Below are 12417 nucleotides of genomic sequence, written 5' to 3'. Positions count from 1 at the left end.
GCACATTAGATTGCTACAAGTAGAGATTATTATTATTATTATTATTATGGGTAATTTATAATTAAGTTCTTGAGATATAGTAAAACCCAAAAATTAATCTTGAATATGTTTTTGCATAACAAGTTGGTTCTTATTGTTTAAATAAGTTTATGCAATTGTTTAAATATAAAATAAATAATTACTTGAATATAAAATTTAGATGTAAAGATTGTTTTGCTAATGAACTATTTTATTAATAAAATAAAATTTTAGAAACTAAATTATTTTGAATTGAAAAGCAATTAAAGGTAACTTAGACGTCAAGGACTAATTTATTAACTAAATTAAACTTTGAGGATCAAATTCTTACTAAAAAACATATCAAAGACTAATATGTGGATTTCAAGAAATTACTAAGCTCAAAACATAACATCAGCCAGAAAGATGAAGGGATTCCCCTGCACAGCACAGTAAATTCTTCCATGAAAACAGTTCCATTATGAATGTGGTTGTCTATGAATAGAAATAAAGGGTAAAATGCATCATGTGAAAAATTATATTTTTTACAACATATTTTAAGTTAAAATTCAAAAAATTGGTACTGATAGTAAGAACAATATATCTAAGACATTGAGGAAACCTAACAGTTTTAAGTAAAAAGAATTGAGCTTACAATTAAAGAACAAAAATACACGTTGATGAAGATCTCTCTTCCTTTATAATTGTAGAGTGCATGGTATTGGGTTTGAATCTTCTGTGTCCTTGACTGCTCATTGATGGCCGGGAGAAGATAGAGAATTGATGGATAAACTCACAACATCACATTCAGTGGCACTGCAATCTAGGGATTTCTTGCTTACGTTGTGTGGCTATGTATTCAACACTCTGAATGCGTACAGAAAAATTTAAGATCATTAACTTGAGTTGGAACCAATTGAAGAACAAACAAATAAACAAGTTCATCATTTAACTATGATCAACTCCTCAAGCGCCAAAATATCTGTGGCATCTGCCTCTTTTCTTGTTCCTTTTTTTTCTTTATCTTTTCCCCCTTATAGTTCTCCTAACAAGCTCAAGATAGGCACTCTCCAAACGCCACACCTACAGTGAACTCAGGCCTTTCCTTTATTCAAGGAGAGATAGTCTTTTGACAAAATTATCTGATCTTGGTAGATGGAGATCAGGAATAGACATTTCCAACATTTACCAGAACAAAAAGATTCTTCAACAATTTATGTAAAACTGAATCCACCACTAAGCATTTGGTAACATTTATTAAGTTTTTTTTTTTTTTTTTTTTTTCCAGCTTTTAGGATTCAATGAAGGATTCCAGCATGTATAATCACTATTCAATGCAACAGTGTTATCTTTTTGATGTGTACAAAGGACTATGAAGCACATATCCATCATAGAAGATGGAATGTCACCATGCTAGTTAAGAAGAAACTCAGTTCACACAAAATTTAAACTACATATTATGCCATGACAGCAGAATTTCGTGTCCTAAAGCAATCGAAATCCTAAAAGCATAAACTTAACTTTCAATGTCATACATCCACATATTGCAAATAAATTAAAAAGCCCAATCCATAAAAGTCAAGGATGGTTCTATATAAAATTCATATTATTTCCATCAAATTAAAAGACTACTACATACCTTTCCTTGCGCTTCTCCAGAAACAGAGCCAATGATGCTTTACGAGCCTGAGGTACGGCCCCGGCGAGCCAACCATCATTTTGTTACAATGACATTATATATGCATACTAGATCAACTCCATAATTATTCAGAAAAAGAAAACTTTATAATTTTAGAAGTCACATATAAGCTTAGACTTAGAGACACACCGGCTGAAATCAGAATTGCAGAACCAGGTGCTACTGAACTAACTGTCTTTGAGGTTTCAATTTGGTTATTTGCGGATGCTAAAGCTCCTACCGATTTCACTGTTGTCAATTCATTGGTGCTACTGGAGGTGACAGAAATAGGGCTTGGAAGGCCTGAGCATGGAGATGCGGTATGGATTTTGTTCCCAACAAAACCATCACCAGCAGAAGGCCTAGATATTGGTGTCTGCACTTGAATTGGGGGCACTGCCTGATTCTGGGTTACTGAAGGCCATGTCTAGCCAACAGCATAATGGCCTTAGCCTATGCAGAAGAGTAAACAATTAATAAAAAGAGCACATCACTTCTAAACAAGAGCTCATGGCACCATATGTTTGATTCTTGTCTCCTCTGTCAGCCAAACCGCTGATATATTCACCAAAGTGCATCCTCCGCTTGAGGGGTGGGTGTTAGTGGGTAACGGTACAAAACAAAAAGATTTCTTCCCTCTTGTTTCTTGCTTCTCCAAGTTATAGATATATAAGAAGGCCAAGTGGGTAAATTTTTGATATATGACTAATTATATATGCAGAGTGCGACACACACATATATTGGTGATGAAGGAAGGAGAGGAGTTTCAGGTGGGGAAAGGCGAAGGGTGTCTATAGGAATTGATATAATTCACAAGCCATCACTGCTGTTCCTTGATGAACCCACCTCAGGTCTTGATTCTACAAGTGCTTTTAGTGTGGTGGAAAAGGTGAAGGACATAGCTAGGGGTGGCAGTATTGTCTTGATGACCATCCACCAGCCTTCTTACAGGATTCAAATGCTCTTGGACCGCATCACAATTCTTGCAAGGTAAGATAGAAATTCATGATGATTTGTATAGCCATAACCTTCAAATTGGGCACATTCAGATAGCTTGAGATTGATAAAGATATCAAAGTCTATAAACAGGGGAAATCTGATATATATGGGAAGTCCAGGTGCTCTTCCTGCTCATCTCTCAGGATTTGGAAGGCCCGTTCCTGATGGTGAAAACAGCCTGGAGTATCTTCTTGATGTAATCAAAGAGTATGATGAGTCCACTATTGGACTTGAGCCTCTTGTTCTTTACCAAAGAGATGGAATCAAACCGGATCCAGTTGCCAGGACGCCTATTCCCAAGACACCAAAGACCCCAAAAACGCCAAGAACTCCATATATGAATACCCCTGGATCCAAGCATGCACTTAGCCTTCGGAGCCAAGCATTTTCAATTAATGGAAATATGACATCTAGAACTGACTCTGTACAATTTGATTTTGATGATGATGACGGTGATAACTTTGATAATTCCCTTGAGCGTAGAACTATGCCTACGCCAATGCATAAGCAAAGTGGTGTCTATCAACCACGTTTGGCATCACAGTTCTACAAAGATTTTTCAGTCTGGCTCTACCATGGTGTCAAGGGAACTCCCCGCCGTGCACGCTCTTGGACTCCCGCTAGAACTCCAGGAACGACTCCAGGAAAATCGCAAATTTCTGGAGCAAGAAGTCAAGTCTCAAGCCGGTATACAACCCCACAACAGATCCCTTCTCGCCCAAAAACTCCAGTGGTCTTTAGCTCCTCAGTGGAGGACTCATATGCTGCTTCTTATGAGGATTTTGACATGGAAGAAGAAGAAGTGCTTGATGAGCCAGCACACGGTCCTAAATTTGCTAACCCATGGCTCCGAGAGGTTGCAGTTCTCTCATGGCGCACAGCACTCAATGTTGTTCGCACTTCTGAGCTTTTCCTGTCGAGAGAAATCGTACTAACTGTTATGGCACTAATTCTTTCCTCACTTTTCAAGAACCTGAGTGAACCAATATTCAAAACAGTGAACCGGCTTCTGAATTTCTACATCTTTGCAGTTTGCCTGGTTTTTTTTTCATCCAATGATGCTGTCCCAACATTCATCCAGGAAAGATTCATCTTCATCAGAGAAACTTCCCACAACGCATACCGTGCTTCCTCTTATGTCATCTCCTCTCTTATAGTTTATCTCCCATTTTTTTCCATTCAAGGTTTAACCTTGCTGCCATAACCAGATTCCTGCTGCATCTGAAAAGCAGTCTCTTAAACTTTTGGATAATACTCTACGCTTCTCTAGTTACTACGAATGCTTATGTTATGCTTGTTAGTGCACTTGTCCCCAGTTACATCACAGGCTATGCAGTTGTGATAGCAACCACAGCACTTTTCTTCCTGACTTGTGGGTTCTTCCTGAAGAGGACCAGATACCAGTCTACTGGAGGTGGCTGCATTATATATCTGCAATCAAATATCCATTTGAAGCGATGTTATCAAATGAGTTCAAGGGAACAAGATGCTATAATGGGGCTCCTGCAGACCTTTCACCTGGTCCTCTAGGAGATATCAAACCTAGCAAACTGCATACTAGTTACACAAATGGAACGACCTGCCCGTTGATAGGAGAAGATATTCTAACCACAATGGATATTAAGATGGACAATCTTTGGTATGACATTGCAATCTTGCTAGCTTGGGGAGTTCTTTACAGGCTCTTCTTCTACGTGGTTCTCAGATTTTATTCCAAGAATGAGAGGAAATAAATATCCTCTTTGCATTTGCTTCTCTTTCAAATCCAAGTTTGTCGGCTAAGTGAAGACAGTATCCATACATATAGATGTTAGTAGCATGTAATGAATGTTGGAAGTTCTAATGATGAGATTTAGCCTTCTGTTCTTGATACTTGGGGGATTGTTGTTGGGAAAGCCAAAAATTAGTTTCTAATTGTTTTTTAAAAAAGCACCCTGTTAGCTACAGCTGAAAAAAATAATTGAAAAGTTATTTTATATTTTGAAGTTTTTATGATTAAAATATATTAAATATAAATTAAAATAAAAATTTAAAAATTGTTAATAAATATTAAAATAAAAATTTGATAGGTGGATTGTACTCTCTTATTCATGATATCATTTAATTCTCTTCGAAGTAAATGACAAAAGTCTAAAATATGAGTTAAATGCTTCTTGAATGTTTAATTTATGATATTCTAATTTTTTAATTAAAAAAATCTATTTTTTTAATATACATTTTAATTAGTCTAAATTATCCAATGCTTTTTCTTTTTAAATTTCTAAATAACTAAAATACGAGAGATGTAAATGCTATTTCTTTTACAAAATGATTCATTCAAAAAATTGTTTCACTTAAAAATAAATAAATACAACATAATATAATAAAAAGAGACTAAAGCGAATTTTTTAAAAATAAAAAAGGTCAAACAGTTATATTTGTTTTTTATTTTAAAAATAAATCTAATAAATAATTGATATATTATTAAAAATATGATAAATTTTCAAAAAAATATAGTAATTCTTTTACAAAATATATAATTTTTAAATTTTAATTGGTTGGCTATATATATGAATTTGTAAACCATAATATGGGTAAGAATTCCCCTCTCCTACTACTAGGATTTACTGACGTTCTCAACCAGTCTACTATTTCTTGTTGCTATACACAGATTATTAGAGAAGGGAAATCCAAATTCCTTTCAACAGTAATGTTCCCTCCAAACCAGTCTCCAATCTTGAAGAAAGGAAGGAGGACACTGGGCTTTCAACTCTTGAAGTTACGAAGGCTAGTAATGTAGATATTTATAAGAAGGTTACCAAGTTTGAACCTTTGTCTCTGACAACAGAAGTTGCTTCCATGAGGTGGGAGGAAAAGGAGAAACAAATGGGTAGTTTAAGATTCAAGAAAATCCCAATCCCACCGCCACTTGCAGACCCGCCTCAAGAATTCAAGAAAAATATTGAAATTGATGCAGAGGATGGTCATAGTCGTTTGTCGATGCAAAAGGGTAGTTCAAGATTCAAGAAGATCCCAACCCCAACACCACCAGCAGACCCGCCTCAGGAATTCAAGAAAAAGATTGAAATTGAAGCAGGTCATTGTCGTTTGTCGAGGTAAAAGGGTAGTTCAAGATTCAAGAAGATCCCAACCCGACCGCCACCAGCAGACCCGCCTCAAGAATTCAAGAAAAAGATTGAAATTGATGCAGAGGGTGGTCATAGTCGTTTGTCGATGCTCAAGAAGCAAAAATTTTCCTCGACACCAGTCTCCAATCTTGAAGAAAGGAAGGAGGACACTGGGCTTTTAACTCTTGAAGAAGTTATGAAGGCTAGTAATGTAGAGATATTAATAAGGAGGTTAGTAAGTTTGAAGCTTTGTTGCTGACAAATAGAAGTTGCTTCCAGGAAGTGGGAGGAAAAGGAGAAACAAAAGGGTAGTTCAAGATCCAAGAAAATCCTAATGCCACCACTACCAGACCCGCCTCAAGAATTCAGGAAAAAGATTGAAATTGATGCAGAGGATGGTCACAGTCGTTTGTCGATGCCCAAGAAGCAAACATTTTCGAGTTCTTCAAAGAAGATGAAAGGGAAAATGATCATAAAAAATAATAAGCATTTGGAAGTGAAGATCATCGAGCCCAATCTTGAAATGATTTTCAATCAATGAAAGATGGCGAAAGCGAGCGAGAATGCATCCTTATCGTATGTGTTCTATCATTCGCTGGAATACTCTTTTAATTGACTTAAGGCCGGTGCTGTAATTCAAGCATGTTCTAATTGAAGCAATCACTCATCAGTCCACGAATGATCAAGATTAGTAAATGGTGAAGATTTCTTGTTATTGGAGATTAATCACATGCACTTCTAAAAAAAAATAATAATAATCAACTGTATTTTCTGCACAGAAATCAAGCCAACCTCTTTAATCCACAACTATAATGGAAATAATTTCTTTTTTTACATATCCTGTCACTTAAGTTTGAATTATTTTCTCATATATGGCTTCTCAATATGAGAAATTTCTACATACATCTGAATGTAAAAATAGCCACCTGAAAGGAAATTTCTTGCACTAACTAATTGTAAAAAGAATATAAAATACAATTATTTAAACCGTTAAATTAGAAAAAAAAAAAGATATTCTGTTGTTTATCAAGTTCTTGGAAAACAATCTTGAAAAGCTTGAAGATTCTAGTTCAGGAATTCAGGTAAATATCAATTGAGTTTTGACTTTATTAGAAGGTCACCAGCAAAGGTATTAACTAGGGAATATGCTTATGCAGTACAAGAAATGGAGGCCCAATTATGTCTCAAAGGCAAAAGACACCAACGATATTGTAATTAACAGTAAATGCCAAATTGCCAGCACAATTCTCATGCCCTGGCCAGAAGTTGGCAAATACTAGGACGTGAAGAAAAATAAAACAAATCTTGTCTGCACTTAGATCTATTATAGATTCAAAATACAAAATGCAGAGTAAAATTAGCTTATTTTCATCCATACAACATACCTTAGGGCAGGTCATTTTATTATGAAACAAGACAATCTTCTCACAAGTTTATCCCATTGTAAGACTAGTGATGCTCACAGAGCCTAAAGGACGGAAGAAACACAAGTTATGAGGTTCTTACAGATATTTAACTCAGGCCTAGGATGCATATTGTTCAATCTTCCTCTCAAGTCCATTTTTATCAGCACCCACAACTTTGTCGATCTCCTTGCCATTCTTTATGAAGAAAAATGTAGGAACACTGCTAATATTCCATTTCGCAGCCACATCCCTAGCGTCATCGATGTCAACTTTCAAGAATACAGTTTTAGGGTACTTTGTAGCTAAATTTGTAAAAAGAGGAGAAACGTAACGACAAGGCCCACACCATGTTGCTGTAAAATACAGGATTGCAAGGCGAGATGTTCTTGAAGCAGCATTCAATTTGGTTTCCAACTCACTGGCAGAATGGATGCCTATTACTTGCCCTGTCAATACCAAAAGAACAGTATGATACGTACATAAGAACTTAATTTCGTCCTATACCAACAGCCCATTGTTTCAAGAATTCAGTTGAGCCTCACTTCAACAAAGATAAAAATTGTCTTTTGAGACCTGCTGCATGTGTGCGCAAGCATATGAATGTGATAAAAAAACAAAAAATAAAAAGAGGAGAGAGATAGAGTGTGTGTGTGTGTGTGAGAGAGAGAGAAAACGGTGGTCATACCCTCCTTTAAAGCAGATAAAGCTTCTCGTCCCTGCATAAAATTGTAAGAGAACTTTAGAACATAGTTCTCTGTTCGTTACATAGTATTTATTGAAGCATGCAAATCATAAGGGTGTCAAAACAGGATGATGATGATGATAAGTATGATGATGATGCCAATAACATCACGTTACACAGGCAGTAGCAGTAGTGGTAGCTCTGTATCTGTAGCAGTAGCAATAGCTGCATGAATGATTCAATATAACTCGAGAGCACTATTGAATGACAGATACACGTTCCAAATAACAAAATTTAACAAATGACTATGCCAACAGCTAACCACAATTTTTAAAAATTCCTAAAGAAACTTGTCATCCCAAATGAAATTCCTAGTACTATATCAATTCTTTAGAACTATAGTAAGTAAGCCACAAATGACGCAAAGAATGCTCTTGAACTGCCATCATTCCAGATCAAAATATAAAGGATAGCCTTAACCCCATAATTCTTAAAAAAGAAAGAAATTAAAAATAGACTTTGAGATATTGTGCCATGCACATGCAACAATTACCATGGCTCCCCCAAATATAAATTCTTAAAACATTTAGAATAGCCTTTGAAGAGTTGCGTGTAATTGCATTTGCATCAATTGCATAGCCCCTATGTCAGAAATCAGTCCATTTAATTGCAAGTCCCCTCTGAACCCCAAAGGATTTCCTATTGCACTATCATATTTCACCTAGTATAGAGCTTTATTAATGAATTCACAAAAAACATTGTAATTGGAAACAATTGCACAAGAATAAACTTACTAGCCTTAACAACACGGACCATTATCGTTTCATTTTCTCCCACAATAGAGCTTTTATAAAATGAATGCACAAATATTTGCATGAGAATAAACCTGTGGGGTTGAGGGTCTCCAACCATGATGATTATATAACATCAATACTACCTAAAAGTAATAAAATTAACACTACTTACTTGGGCTTCAACTCGCTGTTGTCTCTCCCGTTCAGCTTTCTTTAGCTCCCTTTCTTTTCTCAAGCGTTCATATTTTCGACGATGCTCTTGAATTTTGCGTGCATTAGGTTCAACCTGTTGATCGGAATGGATAGAGGGTGAAAACAATTGATTTTATTCCTCATAATGAACAAAGGAAAGCTACCTTTTTTAGAACCAAAGCAATCTCCTCATCATAATCCAACTTTGATGCTACATGCAGGTCACTTGCTGCTTCTTCCCATTGGCCCAGCATGGCCCTTGCTATTCCCCGTACTTTATATCCTTTAGCAGAGTCCGGGTTGATCTAGAACATACGCAATTAACTTATCATGTCTGTCAAATGTCATAAAATAAACACATGCATCATTGCTAATGAATCTGAAACTTCTTTGCTGCCTGTACAAGCTCAGTTGTAGAGAGGACCCAGCCTCCCAGGACTAACCTCTAGAGCAGCATTAGCATCACATATTGCAGCATTTGGTTTCTTCAGTTTAACAAAAACACTAGCTGAAAACAAGCAAATTAAGAAAACAAGACACTAGTTGAAAACAGGGACATTAAGATATGAACAGAAATTTAATGAAATAATATATATATATATATATATATATATATAATAAGAACTTACCTCTAGTTGCATATAATATTGCTGAAGTGGGATTCAACGTTATAGCCTCTGTTAGGTGAACTATCGCATCACCAAGCTTGCCTAGAAAACTAGAAAACATTGGTTAAAAAAAAAAAGTGGAAATCTCAATTCAAAAGAAATAAAGACACAAGACAGGCCATGTGGTTAGGCCAGCCCCACCCTATTAGAATCCCACATCAAAAGAATATGAAGTAAAATGGCAATATATAAGTGGTTGGGTTACAACATTGATTTGATTAGTCATTTTGATGTGTAAAGCAATCTAATAACTTATATAAACTCAAATTAAAATGAATTAAATTATAATTTGACCAACACTCTCTCCGAATTTAATATGGCATTAGAGCCTAGATTTCAACTGCCTATTAGGCTGTATAATTGGGCCCGTATTGAATTAAAAATAAAAATACAAGCTAATTGTTAAGTAACAATCATGTGTTCGCACTTCAGGGGGAAGTGTTAGAATCTCACATCGAAAGAATATGAAGTTAAAGGGTAATATATAAGTGGTTGGATTTCAACATTGACTTGATTAGTCATTTTGATGTGTAAAGCAATCTAATCACTTATATAAGCCCAAATTAAAATAAATTAAATTGTAATTTGACCAGCACTCTTTCCGAATTTAATACACCCCAATTGTTAGGTTAGTAGTCTGCATGGGCTTGGGTCCTGACAATGCTTTAGCAACCTAACAGACTAAGTGTGAAACTAAGTGCTGCAATTGGGAAGTCAGTGGGAGCCACCTCTAAAACTCGTGACTCACCTAGTGCTCCAAGATTCTGGACTATTGGGTTACGGTCTAGCCCTAATGAGAATGTCAGGGATTTGAGTGCTATTACTAACAATCTTAGTGAACTATTACTAACATCAAGAGGTTGACTTTTGGGCATGTGGTTAGACCCAAATCCACCCAATTATTAGGCCAGTAGTCCATGCACATGAGTAATGATAGACATACCTTCAGAGATTGCTTCCATGGCTTTTACTTTTTCTGTTTGTGCAGCATCCTGCTTTTCTTCTGTAACTTCAATTGCAGGGTTTCCCATCTGCAATTCAGAAACATAGAAATGTATTAAGCCAAAATATAAATTATATTCGAGTCCTCTTTTACCAAACAAATGCAAATTCAGGATTCCGTCAATTGTTTCCACCTTTTGCAGAGGATCATTGTCAGGTTCCACAATGTCACTATCATCTAATTCAATGTCAGACTCTATTATGTTATCACCCTCTTCACTTGATCTCTGGTCATTAAAGTCTTCATTAGAGTTGGACATGTCAATATCACCTTTCTCCTGCAACAAAAATTCTGTTAGCAGCAGATATTAACAGCAAAATGAACAAACAAAATGAAATGCAGTTAACACTAAAATGCTTTGCAACTTATAAAAGGAGTAACTAAAAACAAAACACATAGTTCAGTACAATAGTAAAAAGAATTCTTGGCATTGCAAAAGGAGAGGCACTGGCATTCTATGTAATTTAGCCACTCATAATTCAGAATCCACAAACTAATTGCCTGCAAAATGCTATTGAGCTACTCAAAGAAAGCAGTATAGAACAAAACAACAGAGCATTACTTTTAAAGGTAAAGAAAAAAGGTGACAGAGGGGAGAATCCTCTGTGAACATACAAATTAATTAGCAAAATGGCATATCATAGTTATATTGACATCCAATATGCCGAAGTAACCAAAACAATTTTTCTAGAAATTAAGTAAATGAATTGACATAAGCTCTACCTTCACAAAGGTGATAGCCTGGACAACATTTTAGCCATCTCCATAGATAAGGCTCCAGTACTAAATGTCAGCAAGTTTCCAGTCCCCGCAGTTAAAATTTTTCTTCAAATTTTACTTTTTCTTATTTTTTATGATTTTCATAGAAATAATCTGAAAATCTTCAATCTTATATAAGTTAAGTGAATGATGAACTATCACTTATCAACTAAAAGGAAAACCAATCTTTTACATGCACAAAACAATTAAAACCAATTCAAAATTTACAAAATCTTTGCTAAAATTTATCACCTGGAGAAGTGCCCATTTCCATTAGAATTCTGGTTTCAGCTTGAGTTCCCCTCTTTTGATGGTTCAATAATTCCAACTTTCCCAAGGTTGACAATTACTTTCTATTAATTTCTGGAAACTTGTTCTTTTCTAGAAGCCTGTCAACTTTTAAGCTTGCATAAAGCCTTAACTCTATAAACTATATAATAGTATACTGTAAAGTTTCAGCCACCTAGTAATACAGCGATCTATGAACTAGTTTTCAGAACCACTCTTTAAAGAATTGGCACATCAAATAGTCAAATCCAACCACACCATTTCTGTGACAATATCACAGTTAAGTTCCATGAAACATCACAAGATTCAATTATTTACTAGTAACTGTAAACCCAAAAGCTGATATAAAAGAAAAGAATAACATCAAGCCAAATAACCCAAATTCTCTATAAAGAACAGCAGGGAGTGTTACAGGGAAATTATTCCTCACCGATTTAGTTTGAGGTGGAATTCGAGCACCCAGGCTGCAAACGCGAAAAAAAATCATAATCAATGAAAAGGAAAATAAAAAAGAAGAGAAACCCAAAAATGATTTACGAGAAATTATTTAGCTATATAAGTACCTGTGAAGATAGGTTCTGAAGAAAGTAAGAGATGGGTCGTGGAGTATAGAAGGGTTAGACTTGCAGTGATCAACAAATTGCTTAAGGTCTGCTATCTTAGCGGCATCCATTGAATAAATATGCACTGTTTTCTCTCTCTTTTCTTCTATGGGAAGAATCTACAGAGTCTAGAGGGGGCTAGAAGCTTGAAGAATTCGGCAGGAGGCAGTTCGGCTTCTGGTATCAAATTCTCTGTTCTTGGGCTTGGGCCTTTGGAGCTCAAATTTCGGCTAAATTACTAA

General features: G+C 35.6%; 1 protein-coding gene and 1 pseudogene across 1 annotated transcript; one reads left to right on the top strand and one right to left on the bottom strand.

The window, feature by feature from the left end:
• The first annotated feature begins 2275 nt into the window (after positions 1-2275).
• On the top strand, positions 2276-4756 carry LOC131171825 (ABC transporter G family member STR-like; annotated as a pseudogene).
• A 2319-nt stretch (positions 4757-7075) lies between these two features.
• Positions 7076-12282, bottom strand: LOC110651511 (TPR repeat-containing thioredoxin TDX). The gene is made up of 10 exons (XM_058131817.1): positions 12137-12282; positions 12004-12037; positions 10660-10803; positions 10467-10554; positions 9485-9565; positions 9299-9363; positions 9020-9160; positions 8836-8949; positions 7873-7903; positions 7076-7633 (listed from the first exon to the last, which is right to left on the bottom strand). The coding sequence occupies exons 1-10, from the start codon at positions 12244-12246 to the stop codon at positions 7305-7307; spliced, it is 1137 nt and encodes a 378-aa protein (XP_057987800.1). The 5' UTR covers positions 12247-12282; the 3' UTR covers positions 7076-7304.
• Positions 12283-12417: the final 135 nt, after the last annotated feature.

Source organism: Hevea brasiliensis, chromosome 13 (assembly GCF_030052815.1).
Source record: "Hevea brasiliensis isolate MT/VB/25A 57/8 chromosome 13, ASM3005281v1, whole genome shotgun sequence".
NCBI classification, from domain to species: Eukaryota; Viridiplantae; Streptophyta; class Magnoliopsida; order Malpighiales; family Euphorbiaceae; genus Hevea; species Hevea brasiliensis.
The sequence above is the reverse complement of the archived record's forward strand: the minus strand, read 5'-3'. Positions and strand labels throughout refer to the sequence as shown.

What these genes read in the sequence shown, in the direction of transcription:
- LOC110651511 (XM_058131817.1), bottom strand. Translation starts at nt 12,246, where the DNA reads ATGGATGCCGCTAAGATAGCAGACCTTAAGCAATTTGTTGATCACTGC. An exon ending in TTGCTTTGGTTCTAAAAAAG is followed by an intron (nt 8,950 to 9,019) that starts GTAGCTTTCCTT and finishes TCCGATCAACAG; the next exon opens with GTTGAACCTAATGCACGCAA. An exon ending in AACAGCGAGTTGAAGCCCAA is followed by an intron (nt 7,904 to 8,835) that starts GTAAGTAGTGTT and finishes AATTTTATGCAG; the next exon opens with GGACGAGAAGCTTTATCTGC.